Source organism: Thalassophryne amazonica, chromosome 23 (genome assembly GCF_902500255.1).
Source record: "Thalassophryne amazonica chromosome 23, fThaAma1.1, whole genome shotgun sequence".
Lineage (NCBI taxonomy): Eukaryota > Metazoa > Chordata > Actinopteri > Batrachoidiformes > Batrachoididae > Thalassophryne > Thalassophryne amazonica.
The window spans coordinates 34,683,504-34,702,171 of NC_047125.1; the positions used below are offsets into that span (position 1 = coordinate 34,683,504).

Genomic DNA, 18,668 nt, shown 5'->3' on the forward strand with positions numbered 1-18,668 from the left:
ACGAGGCAGCGGTTTGTGCGTGAGGACGAAGCAGGAGGTCATCTGGTGTTTCGTCTTCATGTTGTCAAACACAGAAGCTGCAGTTTGTGTGTCTGTGAATCAGGTAAATCACGAAGTGACCGCGGCTGTTTACTTCAGTATCGGTTGCTAACGGTAACCACATCAGGTGTGTGATGAAGTGATGCCTGAAGAAGTCTAAAGTATTTCTGTATAAATGTCCCTGCAGGTTTCATGGTTAAAGATCAGTGATGTCAGCTGGTTCAGGAGCATCAGGAGATCTTCTCCATCACTTGTCTCAAGTTTGACTTTAAAGACCTTTTGTCCCTGAATGACACGTGTTGGAGTTCTATCCTGGGTTCTGGGTTTGTGCTGTCAGTGTTTGTCCACAGACTACATTGGGGTAACGACAGTGATGGGGACCAAACAACTCCAACAATCCAGCAGTGTCCACCACTGTGTAGCTTGGTGGGCCATCATGACCTGTTGGTGTTTTCGGCTGTGTGCTGCCCCGGAGCAATTTGGGCACAGGAGGTCCCATGACCAGATGTTGGTGTCACTGAGCAGCACGTGGTGCTGTTTGGTTAAAATGTTTGTTGGTGTTCTGAGTGTGACCACAACCTGACGATGGATGAAGATCTGAGAAGTTCAACGTGGAGACGACGTCATGCTCGCCTGTGTTCCAAAGACAGAGACAGAAAGTAATAAATGTTCCAGTGGTCCACGCTGTTCCTGACATCAGACAAAATTTGTCGAGGTGTTATTTGTACGAGGTATTAAGTCAAAACTGCACAAAAGTTCAAAGACCAGATAGTTGTTTTATTGAGGTTAGAAAGTGATTATTAGTTTATACCAAATGAGGTAAAAATTGGAGGAAAGAAGTAACCAAGATCACAGGATCCATCAAAGGTTTGTGAGAAGTTGGTGTCCAAACTAACTTTAATTTCATCATGTTGTCCAGTGACATGAGAACTAAACCCTGATAACTAAAGTCTGAGAAGTTATGATAAGTCCTACTTGGTAACAACCATCAGTTGGTCTAAAAGTGTCATATTTTGGGCAGAAAGTGTTATTTTAGACTTGTGTCCCTTTGCGGTTGTTGGTGTTTTGGCTTAGATCCAAACGTGACCTTTAGCTGTGATGATGGAGATGATGTGGTGTCCTTGTTCATGTTGTTGGTGTGTTTGTGAGACTTTGTTGCTAGTTGGAGTTGTTGCTGTGGGAAGGTTGTGATGGACTTTAGGTTGCTGGATTATCTGTGTTTTGTCTCAGTTGGTGGCACCAGAGTCCTGGCTGAGCTCCAGGCTGCTTGGACAGAGGGTGGTGGTCCAACCTGTAGGCTGGCCCTGTGGAGGTTGTTTGTGACATCACAGATCAGAGAGTTGGTGACTGTGGAGACATCTAGCATGGAGCTGAAGTGGGTCTGTAGGTGTCCATGGTCAGCATGTGACAGAGGAGACGTTGATGGGACAGAATAGAGACTCCTGAGACAGCCTGCCTGCTGGGTTGGAACTCAGTGAAGATGACTGAGACCCGTGAGAACTTCTAGTAGTGTTAAAGCCTAAAATGGTTCCTTTGTACTGGAAGTTGCTAGAGATGAGGACAGTTGGACAGACTGGGACATGTCAGAGACCAGCTGTGGTTCCACTGACTGGAATTGTGTTCTTCTGGAACAGAGCTAAAGTACCTGATATAGAAATGCTTTTGATGAGTGTTTGTGTTTTACAGACTGGATGTCTCCAGCAAGACTGAGTCGTAGGTCCAAATGGTCTTTGACAGTCTTATGTGTCCGTCTGTGTGTCCCGGTGGGTGGATCTTTGCTCAGTGTTTGTGGTGTAACCACAGCGGCAGTTTGTAGGTGTAAAATTTCAATAAAAACCCAGAGCAGACCTTCAGAGAGAGTTTGAGTTGGAAACATTCCATCAGACAGGTTGTCATCACGTGGATGTTTGTCCCACAATGTGGACGGTCTGTAACATTATGTCACAATCCAAAATGGAGATTTCCTGGAGATGGTTTGTGTCACTTTTCAGGGTGACAGAGATGTTCTGTGGCTGCAGGTCTTCAGGATTCAACAGTGGACCACCCTAACAGATGTTAGCGTAGATAGCCTTCTGGTGGAAGGTGAGCATGGAGGGTCCACTGGTCCACAGGTCCCAGGGCACACGGGTCCTAACCTATTAACACATTAGAGGTATTACGAGGACTTTCTGCTTTCTTCCACCTGTGAAATATAGTGAAGATTCGTCCCATCCTGTCTATGGCTGATGCTGAGACCCTGATCCACGTGTTTGTCTCTTCTAGATTGGACTACTGCAATGTTCTATTTTCTGGTTTACCACAGTCCAGCATTAGGGCTCTCCAATTGGTTCAAAATGCTGCAGCCAGACTTTTGACAGGAAGCAGAAAATTTGACCACATTACACCCATTTTGGTGTCTCTTCACTGGCTTCCTGTCCCAGTGAGATCAGATTTTAAGGTTCTGTTAGTAACAGAGACTTTGTTGCTGGTTGGATTTGCTGCTGTGGGAAGGTTATGGCAGACTTTAGGTTGCTGGATTATCTGTGGCTTGTGTGATTGTTCACAGACTGGCACCTCCCTACCTAGCTGACCTATTTAAACCTTACGTACCGGCCCTGCGCTTTACGTTCTCAGGGTGCAGGACTACTTTGTGTCCCTAAGGTGAATAAGAAGTCTGTGGGTCACAGAGCTTTCTCTTATCGTGTCTCTGTTCTGTGGAATGATCTCCCTGCATCAATAAAACAGATTCTGTGGAGACTTTCAAGTCCAGACTTAAGACGCACTTATTTTCCCTTTCATATGTTTCTATGCTTCCTATTTTTAACAGTGCTTTTTGTAATCTTTTAGTTAACTTTGTTTTTTGATTAATTTATTTTTTCTGAAGTGTCTTGAGGTGACTGTTGTGATTTGGTGCTATATAAAATAACTAAATGGAATTAAATGGTTTGTAGTATTTGATGGTTTATGTGACAACCCCAAACAGATTGTAAAGTGCACATATAAATGTAACATTTTCAAATAGCTCACAAACCAGATCAATTAATTCAGTTATTCTGTTGACGTTCACCATTAATCACCTCTAACTGTGCTGTTGTCGAAATCTGCTGAAGTGAGAATCAGTCATGGTAATTCACTGTAATTAACTTTGGTTTAGTAACTAACTGTTCAGCTTTTTTAACACTTAACTTTTAGTGCAGCATGTAGCCAAAATATAAAACCAAACTTCCATATTCTTCATGTCAGCCTTAGAAGCATGAATGTTATATATTGATCCCAACACGTTCAATGTGTGGTGACCTTCCTGCCAAAGGTTAGTACGTGAGGGTAAGAACGGTGGCGGTGAGCAGGTTTAGGGTCAGTGTGGTCTGATATCTGCACAGGGACTCACTGTGATTTAGTTCAAATCTTTATGTGCACATCTTCTAACTAGTTGGCCTCACTTGTAGAAATGATGTGACAGGTGTGATGGTTCAACCCAAGGTCCTGTGTTGACATGGTTCCAGTTTTGACCTGGGTAGCACCCGACCTACCAGAAGCCATGTTGTTCCACGTTAGGCACACAGATGAGAGGACCACCTCTGTACCGTGAATCAAATCAGTGGATGTCTGTAAAAACTTGACTGTAAACTGTGTCTGGACAGAGTTCCTGTGAACTGTTTGTTGGGAACTAGAGCTGATTGACATCACATGGAATCCAATAAAAGGTTGTTTTTTTGCAGTAGTGTTTGTGATGCAGGACAGATCTGAGAGAACCGCTGTTCACCACATGCTGTACTTAATGCTACGAGTAGGACTAGTGGGAAGTTGGCATGGTGGGAAGTTGGCATGGTGGGAAGTTGGCATGGTGGAGCCCAAAAGGTAAATGTTAGGTGTTAAAAGATGGAGCTAATGTTAAATGTGGCTTACATGTGTTTTGGGGCTTTAAAAACAGACTTTGAAAGATGAAGGTTTCTGTGAAGTTACAACCAAAGATCAGATGTTCATACATTAGAGTTTATTCACAGGACAGGAAGTATTTGAAAGGTCACTTCCTGTAGTTTCCCTCCTGTTTAGTGGTTTGAGGTTGACTATAATTAATCACTAAGTCTCAATCAGAAATGTGGCAAACTTTCATGGGCTTTTTTTTTGTTTTTGTTTTTCTTTTTGCTGCAAATATCAGACAGATTTTGTTTCTTCAAATCTTCTCGGTCTCTAATGATGGGGATGTGTGGGATCATCAGACTTCTAGTGGTTAATTAGAGCCGACGCTGGTTTAAGGTACCAACAGGAACCAACCCTCCTGGATTGACTCAAATGTCAGTCATAGTTCTAAAGTTGAGTTAATGGTTTTAGTTTGGTTTGTGTTAGTAAAGTTAGCTGTTAGCTAACCTGTGGCTGGCTCCATTAGAACTAAATGAGGACGTTAAACAGGTTTTTTAATACCTGGCTCCATTCGAACTAAGGTTTTTTTTTAATACCGCACCCCCCCTCCAATAAACATATTGAGTGTCAGTTGCCATTCTGTCTGTGGGCTTGAGGTCAGACGGGGTGAACGTAGCAGGCAGCGTGTGACTGTGGCGTGCTGGTTTGGAACACGAGGTGGTCAGACGGGCGGCTGTGGACACGGAGTGTCATAGGCTGTGACCATAAAAACAGGAGACATGCTAACGATGTGGCCTGACGGCTCGTTAGCGCATGGGTGGAGCATGCTGCCGTTAAAGATGGAGGTGATGAATCAGTTCATGAAGCCATCAGACCTTAAAGTGTTAACGAGGTTTCTGTGTGTGGGACAGAGGCAGCTGATCAGCACACATCAGGGACAAATGGACACATTGTCCTGATGTTTTTGTGTCCTGTCCCAAATACAGTCCAGATTCAATCTGTTGCTCAGGTTAGATGTATTTGGAGTTGCTGTAAGATGAGAGCCTGTTCCATAAAACAGGATTCTCAAATCTACCAGGCTTATGTCAGTCTGCTGTATTTTCCATTAGAAAATACATTATCCACTGGAAAGTACAGCAGACTGATGAAGTCAAGCTGGATTCTTTGTTAATCCTGGTTTATTTGTAAATCCTGGTTTATGAAGTCATGCTGGATTCTTTGTTGGTTTATGAAGTCATGCTGGATTCTTTGTTAATCCTGGTTTATGAAGTCATGCTGGTTTATTTGTTAATCCTGGTTTATGAAGTCATGCTGGATTCTTTGTTGGTTTATGAAGTCATGCTGGATTCTTTGTTAATCCTGGTTTATGAAGTCATGATGGTTTATTTGTTAATCCTGGTTTATGAAGTCATGCTGGATTATTTGTTAATGCTGGTTTATTTGTTAATCCTGGTTTATGAAGTCATGCTGGATTCTTTGTTAATCCTGGTTTATGAAGTCATGATGGTTTATTTGTTAATCCTGGTTTATGAAGTCATGCTGGATTATTTGTTAATGCTGGTTTATTTGTTAATCCTGGTTTATGAAGTCATGCTGGATTCTTTGTTAATCCTGGGTTATGAAGTCATGCTGGTTTATTTGTTAATCCTGGTTTATGAAGTCATGCTGGATTCTTTGTTGGTTTATGAAGTCATGCTGGATTCTTTGTTAATCCTGGTTTATGAAGTCATGATGGTTTATTTGTTAATCCTGGTTTATGAAGTCATGCTGGATTATTTGTTAATGCTGGTTTATTTGTTAATCCTGGTTTATGAAGTCATGCTGGATTCTTTGTTAATCCTGGTTTATGAAGTCATGCTGGATTATTTGTTAATGCTGGTTTATTTGTTAATCCTGGTTTATGAAGTCATGCTATTTTCTAATGTATTAGAAAATACATTATCCACTGGAAAGTACAGCAGACTGATGAAGTCAAGCTGGATTCTTTGTTAATCCTGGTTTATTTGTAAATCCTGGTTTATGAAGTCATGCTGGATTCTTTGTTGGTTTATGAAGTCATGCTGGATTCTTTGTTAATCCTGGTTTATGAAGTCATGCTGGATTCTTTGTTAATCCTGGTTTATGAAGTCATGCTGGATTCTTTGTTAATCCTGGTTTATGAAGTCATGCTGGTTTATTTGTTAATCCTGGTTTATGAAGTCATGCTGGATTCTTTGTTGGTTTATGAAGTCATGCTGGATTCTTTGTTAATCCTGGTTTATGAAGTCATGATGGTTTATTTGTTAATCCTGGTTTATGAAGTCATGATGGATTATTTGTTAATGCTGGTTTATTTGTTAATCCTGGTTTATGAAGTCATGCTGGATTCTTTGTTAATCCTGGGTTATGAAGTCATGCTGGTTTATTTGTTAATCCTGGTTTATGAAGTCATGCTGGATTCTTTGTTGGTTTATGAAGTCATGCTGGATTCTTTGTTAATCCTGGTTTATGAAGTCATGATGGTTTATTTGTTAATCCTGGTTTATGAAGTCATGCTGGATTATTTGTTAATGCTGGTTTATTTGTTAATCCTGGTTTATGAAGTCATGCTGGATTCTTTGTTAATCCTGGTTTATGAAGTCATGCTGGATTATTTGTTAATGCTGGTTTATTTGTTAATCCTGGTTTATGAAGTCATGCTATTTTCTAATGTATTAGAAAATACATTATCCACTGGAAAGTACAGCAGACTGATGAAGTCAAGCTGGATTCTTTGTTAATCCTGGTTTATTTGTAAATCCTGGTTTATGAAGTCATGCTGGATTCTTTGTTGGTTTATGAAGTCATGCTGGATTCTTTGTTGGTTTATGAAGTCATGCTGGTTTATTTGTTAATCCTGGTTTATGAAGTCATGCTGGATTCTTTGTTAATCCTGGTTTATGAAGTCATGCTGGTTTATTTGTTAATCCTGGTTTATGAAGTCATGCTGGATTATTTGTTAATGCTGGTTTATTTGTTAATCCTGGTTTATGAAGTCATGCTGGATTCTTTGTTAATCCTGGGTTATGAAGTCATGCTGGTTTATTTGTTAATCCTGGTTTATGAAGTCATGCTGGATTCTTTGTTGGTTTATGAAGTCATGCTGGATTCTTTGTTAATCCTGGTTTATGAAGTCATGCTGGTTTATTTGTTAATCCTGGTTTATGAAGTCATGCTGGATTCTTTGTTGGTTTATGAAGTCATGCTGGATTCTTTGTTAATCCTGGTTTATGAAGTCATGATGGTTTATTTGTTAATCCTGGTTTATGAAGTCATGCTGGATTCTTTGTTAATCCTGGTTTATGAAGTCATGCTGGATTCTTTGTTGGTTTATGAAGTCATGCTGGATTATTTGTTAATGCTGGTTTATGAAGTCATGCTGGTTTATTTGTTAATCCTGGTTTATGAAGTTATGCTGGATTCTTTGTTAATCCTGGTTTATGGAACAGGCCCTCGACATTCAGCCACTGAGACCTGAACACAGGCAGGAAGCCTTTTTATGAAACATAATGTGTGTGTCATTGACTTCCTGTGGGCTGTGGTTGTGCCCCCCCAGTAAAATCCTGCCTGGTTTAAGTGAAATCTGAATGTGTTCTAAAAGGCCAAACAGGCTGAATCCAGTTCCATATGTTCTAAACAAAGTCAGATTATTTAAGTACTGACTGATGTCAGAAGATAAAGCAGAATCAGATCTGTGTAACAGAGACACATGGAAGACAGGTGAGACCAAGGCAGGAGGTTTATTGAGAGACTTGTGGACAGGGATCAGGTCTTCAGCGGTGTGGCCGCACTGATGCACCTGTACAGGTAAGATCAAAGAACAGGTGAGTAAAGGACACAAATGTTAGTCAGACTATCACATAATGTTTGTGTCCCTGCTGCTGGACAAAAATACCAGAGACACAGACCTGCTGATGGGACGGACACCTCCTGATCCAGACTGTGGGAAACCAGGAGATCTGAAGATGTCCAAATTGTCAAACAGGTGTGTGGCTGCTGGGGTGATTTATGCAGGTGATCTGAGAGCAGCTGATTGAGTATGGAGGCTCAGGTGGGACAAAGTAAGGAGGTGCTGACTCAGGTGGGATCAGAGTCCTGGAATGTGGGACTGTGTGTCCCTCATGTTCTGTTTGACATTGTGATAGGAGTGGGGCATGTGGCCTGTAGATGGAGCTATAGTGTTGAGGTTGTGCTCTGTGCCAGCAGCTTGTTACATGTTTACAGCGAACATGAGGACATGCAGACATTTATGTGTCTGTCACTTTGAGTTGTGGCTCCGCCCCCTGGAGAAGAGCCGGTGTTGAGAAACATGGCTGTGGGTGGAGTCTTGATGTTGGAGGTGAGAGTGACAGGGGTGTGTGCTGTTCCCAGGCTTGTGATTGGATGCTCAGGCTGGTCTGAGGTTCAGGAATCATCATGTAATCTGGATTAAGGTGATATGGAATAAAAGAAATGTGGAAAAGTGGTTGTTTGGAAAAAGATGGGATCAGAGCAGATGAAGATGTTGGTGTGACGTCTTCATGTGTCTGTCTGTCTGACTGACTGACTGACACCCGCGTGTGGACTTGATTTGTGGGAATCTTTTTCCAACATTAGATCACATTGTGTTCTGGTTCATGAGTCTGGACCTCGTGATTGGACATGAAAAGAAAATATCTTCTTCTAATGAAGACGATTGCTGAAAGATGTTGGATCAATGAAAGTGTTAGTGATTGTTTAATGACCCTGTTTGATCAGTTTGATCAGCAAGTGTAAATTTCTGAATGTGTCATTAATCAATCAGAGCGATCTGGATGTATATATCGGGCTGACCTTTGACCTCAGTGTGTCTTTGTAATCCTGTGAGTGTCCTGTTGTGTGTCCAGCTGGTTCCAAAGTCAGATTCCCAGATGTTGTCCTTCGCTGTGTGTGTGTGTGTGTGTGTGTGTGTGTGTGTGTGTGTGTGTGTGTGTGTGTGTGTGTGTGTGTGTGTGTGTGTGTGTGTGTGATGGGCGGGGCTACAGAGAACATGGGCAAATGAGGTGAGGTCGTGACCCTGTGTCTCCTGGTAACGGTGATGAGGTGATGAGATGCACCTGCAGCACAGGTGTGTGTGAGGGATCAGGAGCAGGTTAAAGGCTGCTGGTGTGTGTGTGTCAGCAGACAGACAGTGTGGGTGGTGGCACAGGTGAGAGTCAGACAGGTGACAGACTTCAAACTCTGTGTGCAGGTGAGTGAACACGTGAGCTGTGTGGTGAATTATTTCATGTTGTTTGTTCAACAGGTGGCTTTCTACAAAGGTGTGTGTGTGGAGGTGGAGCTAAAGCTGAAGTGGTGATTTGGGGCCTGAAGACACTTCAGGTAAAGTGTGTGTGATTAGATGTTAATGAGCAGGTGATATCACATGAGGCTGTGAGAGTGACGGCTGTGTGTTTTATGTTTGTTTCAGGTGGAGAAGCAGATCAGCATGGACCCTGGTAATGTGTGTGTGTGTGTGTGTGTGAACTCTGCTCTCCCCGTAAATTAAAGTTGTGTTCAAAGAATAAAGTTTGTGTGAAGTAGTGTTTTCAAAGTAAATCCAGCTGGTTGAATATATATATGTGTCTGATGGGTGGGGCTACAGAGAACATGGGCAAATGAGGTGAGGTCGTGACCCTGTGTCTCCTGGTAACGGTGATGAGATGCACCTGCAGCACAGGTGTGTGAGGGATCAGGAGCAGGTTAAAGGCTGCTGGTGTGTGTGTGTCAGCAGACAGACAGCGGGTGGTGGTAGCACAGGTGAGGGTCAGACAGGTGACAGACTTCAAACTGTGTGTGCAGGTGAGTGAACACATGAGCTGTGTGGTGAATTATTTCATGTTTGTTCAACAGGTGGCTTTCTACAAAGGTGTGGAGGTGGAGCCAAAGCTGAAGTGGTGATTTGGGGCCTGAAGACACTTCAGGTAAAGTGTGTGTGTGTGTGATTAGATGTTAATGAGCAGGTGATATCACATGAGGCTGTGAGAGTGACAGCTGTGTGTTTTATGTTTCTTTCAGGTGGAGAAGCAGATCAGCATATGGACTCTGGTAATGTGTGTGTGTGTATGATGGTTTAGGGTGTAGAGTCTGACTGGGGGGGTGTAAAGCTGAGCAGGTGTGTGGCTTGAGGTGACAGAGTTAGATGAGTCTGTAGTTATTGTCAGTGATGGAGGTTGTGGTGTGAAGTCAGTAGTGTTGTTCAGACTCCAGTAAGGGCCACCAGGGGGCAGATGTTAGCACTTGTCCACTCCAACAGGAGTTGGTGGCTGCAAGAACACCTGTCCCCTGGAATGAGGTGTTTTGTTGTGTACTGTCATGATTGGCTCAAAGTACAAGTGTTGGTGAGTAGGTCCATGAGTAGTCAATGTGGCCATCAAGGATCCCTGTACCTGCTGTGCTCCAAGCTGGTGACCTCATGCAGGTGTGTTATGACCTGATTGCTTGGAGCACAGCAGGTAGAGATGGAACATGATGCAGGTATAGCAGCAGATAACTGAAACAATGGTACAAATACTCAAACATTAGTCTTTTGAACCAACTGACTGGCCACATGAATGTTCCAAAGCTGGTCAGGTAGAGGTCAATGGAAGAATTCCACAGGGGTCAAAAATGCTCAAATCATATAGAAAACTGCACCACATTATTTGTGTGATCATAAAGATTCTAAAAAGCTATAGTTTGGACCATCTGTGTAATCGGTTATGGGGTCAAAACGTAACTCCTTCAAATCAGGTAAAAATGGATGTCAAAGTTTGGTTGAGGTAATGGGATAAATAAATGTAATTGTGTTGAATGTTAGGTTTCCAAATTCAAGGTCAAAGAAGGCTGTCTATTGGATTGTATGACATGTGACACATGTAAGCATGAATACATGGTCCAAACTATTCCTTAGTCAAACCCTGTTAAGTGAACTAATAATTGGCCTCATTAATTATCTCAAAATTGGTGCAACTTTAACTTTTGACTCCTGTACAAACTGAAGCTGACCTGTCACCATTATAGTTTTTATCCCAGAACTCCTGATCATGCAGTCGTAGTCCAAATTGTACCTCTTTGGACTCCTTATGATCCAGCAAATGTGTAGTTTTCAAAATGATTGTAGTATTTTATTTTTAGTAACTGTTCCCTGTGTAAATCTGCCATGGAGGCCAAACTGGCTGCCTATAGAAGATTCCAGTGAACAGTCAGTTTTGTCAAGAGTTGATGTTTAAGGAGTATTTGTGCCAACTTTGGTGCTTCTATCACCATTTGTACAATGTAGCTGGAAATACTGTTAGCTGCTGCACTCTAGAGGATCAGATTAGGAACCCCTGCAGTAGAGGGTGTCAGCTGGCAGAACATGTTGGTTCTCCAAGTAAGGACAGGATCATGGTTAGCAAAAGTAATGGATCACTTTGGCTGCAGTTCCTGTAAACTGTCCAGGTGTTGCATGTGAAATTGTTTTATTTCAGGCAGGTTGTGTAGCCTTGTATGTACAAGAAGACAATGTTGGGAAGCTGTAGAAACAGTGCATGTTGAGTGTTAAGTTTTCCAGCTTCATGGTGAAGAGGAGGCTTTTCAATTATTCCCATTGTAAAGCTGAAAGTAGTTGTGGAAAGGGCTGTGAGGGTGCAGGCTGTCCTAGCAACCAGTCACTCCACCAGGTGATGCCACTGACATGTTTGCCTGTCCAAAGCACCTTCTGTATCCAATGTCAGTATGATGGTGGTGAAGCCAGATTAGCATGGCACAAGGTCTGCAGTCCTGACCATGGATGTCTGGTTTTGTAGATATTAGTTGTGGTCAGTCAGTGCATCATACTGTCTCCTGTTGTTGTAATGTCAGTACTGGACATAATCAGATGTCAGGTGTGAAGATGTTTAGGGGGAAGTGGCAGTGTAGGTTTTCCAGCTAGATCCATTTATATTGGAGCTGTGGTTTTGTTCATGAGCAACTCTTACAAAAGATGTCATGTCATTGACATAATCATTTATTTTGACAATAAATGTGGTCTCATTTGCCTGGATGTCTTCTTGGACCCTTGGAAGAGTTAAGAGTTAAGAGTTAAGAGTTAAGAGTTAAGAGTTAAGAGTTAAGAGTTAAGAGTTAAGAGTTAAGAGTTAAGAGTTAAGAGTTAAGAGTTAAGAGTTAAGAGTTAAGAGTTAAGAGTTAAGAGTTAAGAGTTAAGAGTTAAGAGTTAAGAGTTAAGAGTTAAGAGTTAAGAGTTAAGAGTTAAGAGTTAAGAGTTAAGAGTTAAGAGTTAAGAGTTAAGAGTTAAGAGTTAAGAGTTAAGAGTTAAGAGTTAAGAGTTAAGAGTTAAGAGTTAAGAGTTAAGAGTTAAGAGTTAAGAGTTAAGAGTTAAGAGTTAAGAGTTAAGAGTTAAGAGTTAAGAGTTAAGAGTTAAGAGTTAAGAGTTAAGAGTTAAGAGTTAAGAGTTAAGAGTTAAGAGTTAAGAGTTAAGAGTTAAGAGTTAAGAGTTAAGAGTTAAGAGTTAAGAGTTAAGAGTTAAGAGTTAAGAGTTAAGAGTTAAGAGTTAAGAGTTAAGAGTTAAGAGTTAAGAGTTAAGAGTTAAGAGTTAAGAGTTAAGAGTTAAGAGTTAAGAGTTAAGAGTTAAGAGACCCCCCCCCTTTTTACAGCCTACTCTGGCTGTCCACTGCAGGAACACCTGTAACACAAACACACCATGAGCTGTCTGGTAACCCCAGCAGACCAATACCACAGTTCATTGCCTGCACCCTTAATCTGCTGCTGTAGGAGGTGTGGCCCTGCCAGACCAATCCCCAGTGCACCAATAGGGGCTGTGATGATGATAGCCAGCACAGCTATGGTCAGCACATCCAGACCAAACCTCATCAGCTCCTCCTGCCTGTCCTCTCTGGCCATGTCCAGAGCCTTAGACCCTATTGCAGCCTGCACACACCAAAGATAACATGAGGACATGATGTGTCTGTCCCACAGTGGGTGGGTCTGTGTCACCTGCTCACCTGCACTGTAGCTTTGGGCAGCCAGGCGACAGCTATGAAGAGCTTCTCCCTCACAGTGAAACCACCAAAGTGCACCAGTGCAAATGTAATAATAACCCGAACCAGCAGACCCACAAGCAGACAGGCCACACCCAGACCTGCAGAGGCTAAACATTACACAATGTTCTCTCAGAGAAACAACACATCAAAGAGCAGAACTCACCCACAGTGTTGGGACTCAGACTTTGGATGGTGATCTGTGCCCCTATCAGACCAAACAGCAGAGGCTGGAACACATCCCATGAATGACCCACCATGGCTGCCACCAGCACCTACACACACAAAACCATTACACAACATCTACACCAGGGGGCACTTCTGCTACACTATGGACTCACCTTCTCTGACTTCCATCCCACACCTGCCAAAAAGGCCAGAACCAGCACACACAGACCTCCAGCTCCAGCATAACCCACAACATGACTGAAGAACACCGAGAAGATAGACATACCCAACAGCATCAGGGTCCTCCTGAGCACCACATCCTCCTGTGGACACACAAACATCACAGTGTGGACCCTTTTTGCACTCCTACTGCACAGAAGACATGACCTGAAAATGTTTGTTCTCTCAAACCACCCTGCTCTACAACACCTGAGTGCTGGTCCAGTGCACAAATTAAACCCAACCCTTTATTGGACATGTCTTCCCGCTGCTAACACACCTACATCTGATCTGCTGTCCTACATATAACCACTAAGCATCTTCAGACCTGCACACCTATAACAGAAACACACGAACTTACCTGATCATCACTGGGGAAACACCACAGGAACACACCCAGGACCACTCCAACTATGATCCCGCCCACCACCTCCAGCAGGCCCTTCAGGATATTCATCCATGTAGAACCTGCACACACAGGTCCATTTAGACAACACTCATCAACACCACAGTGGACATGCCACAACATGTGCACACCTGAAGCAAAGGCAATTCCCAGGCAGGTGGAGAATCCAGTTATGGCCAAAATGTCATCAAAGCTCCCAGCAGCCATCAGCAGGGTGGGGATCCCCTACAGGACAACACAGGAACTACACTATGACTCCAGCCCATCACACATTTGATCAGCTGTGATTCTGGAGAGATCTCTCATGACAGGTTGTCCACATTTACTCATGCTAAATCTAGAACCTGTCTTGATGATCTGCTGCAGTAGAGTGCCTTGATTAGAGAGAGTGGCATCAACTCAGAACACGTCACCACTGTCTCTATCACAGACTCTCTGCTGCAGGATCCACCCGTTGAATTCATCTTTCACTCAACACCACACAAATGACACCTCAGGCACATCCACTGAACCTTGATCCTGGATTACTGAGTAACTACACAGCACCCTGTCCACATGAATCCACTAAGTTTGCCTCCAAATCACAACAATCTGTGTTCAAGACCCATGACTCCACAGCACAGTCACCAATCAATATCTCATGATGGCCACAGACCCAAAGACCACATCAGTGCTGGAAGTGAACATTAATGCATCACTTTGACCACCTCACTACAACATTCAGTTCTCCCACACACAAAAGTCTCTTAGATTAAAGCTACACTATCTACAACTCAGCTGAGACAAATGGAGTACCTCTGGGCTCTGCTTTTGGTCCTTGGTAATTCCTATTGACAGCACTTCATACTGTTGTATCACTCTGTATCCACTACCACCAATATTCTCTCCTACATCACAATTTGGACAACTTCTTGCTCCCACTGACAGTGAAGACATCAAAACTACAACTATATTATTACCCCCCCAGAATCACTCTTATCTATGACATGATATAACTTTGGCACACACAGCTGCTACCAGCACCTTCCACACTGAGGCTTTCCTTCTAATCAACAAACCCCACTCAGGATTTCAGCCGTCACTGACAAGACATCTCCACAATAACTTCACACCCAATAAACACAACTGTAGATGGTCAGGACACAGAGTTCTCACAACACCTCCACCTACTGCTGTGGGATCAATCATCTACAACTTCTACTACTGCAGCACAGAACAGCATATCCACAAAGAAACATTCCAAATGACAATACAGGCAACTAACATTAAACAGCCCCCTTAAGCATGACTCTTTGCAGCAACCCAGGTAGGACTGGACCACGGGGAATACATGCTCCTATCACACTAAAACCAAGGAATGACAACCACTCCAAGATGGTCCACTTTGGACCATCTATGACTGAAGATTCTGGGGAAGAAACAACAACAATCTGTCCAAAAACCACTGCCATTTGCACGCACACACACACACACACACACACACACACACACACACACACACACACACACACACACACACACACACACACACACACACACACACACACACACACACACACACACAAAACACCTGCTGTTTCACAGCTGCTTTGTTTTCAGTTGTATTTGTCATTCAACTAATTTTTTACTCTCATTCTTATTACCCACATTAACTTTGACGTCACTACACTGACATCACCACGTTTTTCTTCACACTCACCACTGCAGCCTCTGCCTATGTCACTGCGCCCCCTGATGGCACATGAAGGTTCTACACAACCTTCTGCAGACACTTTACCTTTTCCACCCCGTATCCTTCTTTCTGCAGAAGCAGCATGGACGGAACCACAACCGCCGGAGACACCGCAGCCAGAACAAACCTACATGCACACACACACAGAAATTTCAGTGGCACCTTCACTTCACAGTCCACCCAACACAATTTATTCTATTTTCCTCACAACAGCCTCAGTTCTGTCACATGATCACAACATACAATGACTGTGTGTGTGTGTGTGTGTGGTTAAGGATTACAAGTCTTTCCAGGTGTTCCACCACACACTGACATTCTTACTCTGTTCATTCTCCCGACAACATTTCCATATACAACCCCTGGCAATAATGATGGAATCACCGGCCTCGGAGGATGTTCATTCAGTTGTTTAATTCTGTAGAAAAAAAATCAGATCACAGACATGACACAAAACTAAAGTCATTTCAAATGGAAACTTTCTGGCTTTAAGAAACACTGTAAGAAATCAAGAAAAAAAAAGATTGTGGCAGTCAGTAACGGCTACTTTTTTAGACCAAGCAGAGGGAAAAAATATGGACTCACTCAATTCTGAGGAAAAAATTATGGAATCACCCTGTAAATTTTCATCCCCAAAACTAACACCTGCATCAAATCAGATCTGCTTGTTAGTCTGCATCTAAAAAGGAGTGAACACACCTTGGAGAGCTGTTGCACCAAGTGGACTGACATGAATCATGGCTCCAACACGAGCGATGTCAATTGAAACAAAGGAGAGGATTATCAAACTCTTAAAAGAGGGTAAATCATCACGCAATGTTGCAAAAGATGTTGGTTGTTCACAGTCAGCTGTGTCTAAACTCTGGACCAAATACAAACAACATGGGAAGGTTGTTAAAGGCAAACATACTGGTAGACCAAGGAAGACATCAAAGCGTCAAGACAGAAAACTTAAAGCAATATGTCTCAAAAATCGAAAAATGTACAACAAAACAAATGAGGAACGAATGGGAGGAAACTGGAGTCAACGTCTGTGACCGAACTGTAAGAAACCGCCTAAAGGAAATGGGATTTACATACAGAAAAGCTAAACAAAAGCCATCATTAACACCTAAACAGAAAAAAAAACAAGGTTACAATGGGCTAAGGAAAAGCAACCGTGGAGTGTGGATGACTGGATGAAAGTCATATTCAGTGATGAATCTCGGATCTGCATTGGGCAAGGTGATGATGCTGGAACTTTTGTTTGGTGCCGTTCCAATGAGATTTATAAAGATGACTGCCTGAATAGAACATGTAAATTTCCACAGTCATTGATGATATGGGGCTGCATGTCAGGTAAAGGCACTGGGGAGATGGCTGTCATTACATCATCAACAAATGCACAAGTTTACGTTGATATTTTGGACACTTTTCTTATCCCATCAATTGAAAGGATGTTTGGGGATGATGAAATCATTTTTCAAGATGATAATGCATCTTGCCATAGAGCAAAAACTGTGAAAACATTCCTTGCAAAAAGACACATAGGGTCAATGTCATGGCCTGCAAATAGTCCAGATCTTAATCCAATTGAAAATCTTTGGTGGAAGTTGAAGAAAATGGTCCATGACAAGGCTCCAACCTGCAAAGCTGATCTGGCAACAGCAATCAGAGAAAGTTGGAGCCAGATTGATGAAGAGTACTGTTTGTCATTCATTAAGTCCATGCCTCAGAGACTGCAAGCTGTTAGAAAAGCCAGAGGTGGTGCAACAAAATACTAGTGATGTGTTGGAGCGTTCTTTTGTTTTTCATGATTCCATCATTTATTCCTCAGAATTGAGTGAGTCCATATTTTTTCCCTCTGCTTGGTCTAAAAAAGTAACCGTTACTGACTTCCACAATCTTTTTTCCTGATTTCTTTTAGTGTTTCTTAAAGCCAGTAAGTTGCCATTTGAAATGACTTTAGTTTTGTGTCATGTCTGTGATCTGCTTTTTTTCTACAAAATTAAACAACTGAATGAACATCCTCCGAGGCCGGTGATTCCATCATTTTTGCCAGGGGTTGTAGAAGCAGTGATGAAACAACCATTTACAATGTAACTAAAGTAAACAATCACCTTTGGAACGCGCCTCCCACTGCACGCCAGCCACCAGCCACAGTGCACTCTGTCATATCATCCATGTGAACCTGGATCAAATTGGGATGGTGACATCCGCCATGATCCAATAGCAGATCCACTAAGAAATAATTATTCCATATGATGCTGCATCCAGCAGCATAATGTGCATCATCCAGCCAGTGGGACAGACTGCTGCATGTCAGGACACATGACACCAAATCCAATCACAGTTCAGAGGGTCCATCATGTGGGGGGGGGCAATCACTGCCACACCTTTAATAACACAGGTACAACTACAGTGATGTGACTCTGGCTAACGTGTCATCAGCTCATACACTGGATGTCATTCAACATTCAGCAGAGACACAGCAGGTCTCCAACAAATAGCGGACTGCGGCACTCGCTCTGCCACACCCCTCCCCTAGACTTCAGGTGGCATTTGAACTGCAGTCATACGGCATTAGAGGCACATTTGTGATACTGTGTTCCAACTACATTTGGACTGCATTCGAAAGCTGATGCACACAGAATTTGCACCAATCAGTCGAGGCGGGATCCGCCCACATTCTGAGTCGTCAAACAGCATTATTACACAGCTGTCAGAACATCTGTCCCTCCCGACTGTGGCTCAAACTGTCTTTATGACCCATTCCACCTGATTCTGCTTGACTCCTGCTCATTCTTGCTAAGTGTAAGAGCTTACTGACTGGAGAAGTTGTCTGTTGGCTGGACACAGGAACATGGACATGAGTCGCCTTATAGGTGTTATGTGTCGGACGCAGCTCGGAGAACCGACCAGCGTTTGAAGGACCCAGTATGAAATAAGCAGAGCACGGTACAAAGGCTAACTGAATTTAATACATAACAGTGAAAATGTAATAACAGAAAGGTGCGGCCTGGCGTGGTGCGCTCCCAGCAGCGCTAACGGTCCGGAGCCAGAAGCTGTTTCGGACCCAAGGACCCCGCCGACACCCCCCAGGTGGCCGCAACAACCGAGTCTGTGAAAGAAGGAACCATTATGTGAGTCCACACTCTACACACAGAGACCACTCAAAGGTGTACATAAACAGCAAACACTTCCTGGCTTGATTACTAATCAGCTTCCCAACCTGCAGGCATGGAACATCCAGTTCACAAAACTCCACTGCAGT

General features: G+C 43.0%; 1 protein-coding gene across 1 annotated transcript in view; it reads right to left on the reverse strand.

Annotated features, from left to right (window-relative positions):
• Positions 1-1,249: 1,249 nt before the first annotated feature.
• LOC117504779 (sodium/hydrogen exchanger 9B2-like) overlaps positions 1,250-18,668 on the reverse strand; it is a 34,287-nt gene continuing 16,868 nt past the window's right edge. Inside the window, exons 8-17 of the mRNA XM_034164276.1 lie at positions 15,464-15,545; positions 13,818-13,911; positions 13,642-13,748; positions 13,235-13,384; positions 13,060-13,168; positions 12,858-12,994; positions 12,590-12,783; positions 11,835-11,913; positions 7,625-7,696; positions 1,250-1,420 (exon numbers count right to left, since the gene is read on the reverse strand). Coding sequence (XP_034020167.1) covers positions 1,250-1,420; positions 7,625-7,696; positions 11,835-11,913; positions 12,590-12,783; positions 12,858-12,994; positions 13,060-13,168; positions 13,235-13,384; positions 13,642-13,748; positions 13,818-13,911; positions 15,464-15,545 — 1,195 coding nt within the window. The remainder of the gene's footprint in view (positions 1,421-7,624; positions 7,697-11,834; positions 11,914-12,589; positions 12,784-12,857; positions 12,995-13,059; positions 13,169-13,234; positions 13,385-13,641; positions 13,749-13,817; positions 13,912-15,463; positions 15,546-18,668) is intronic.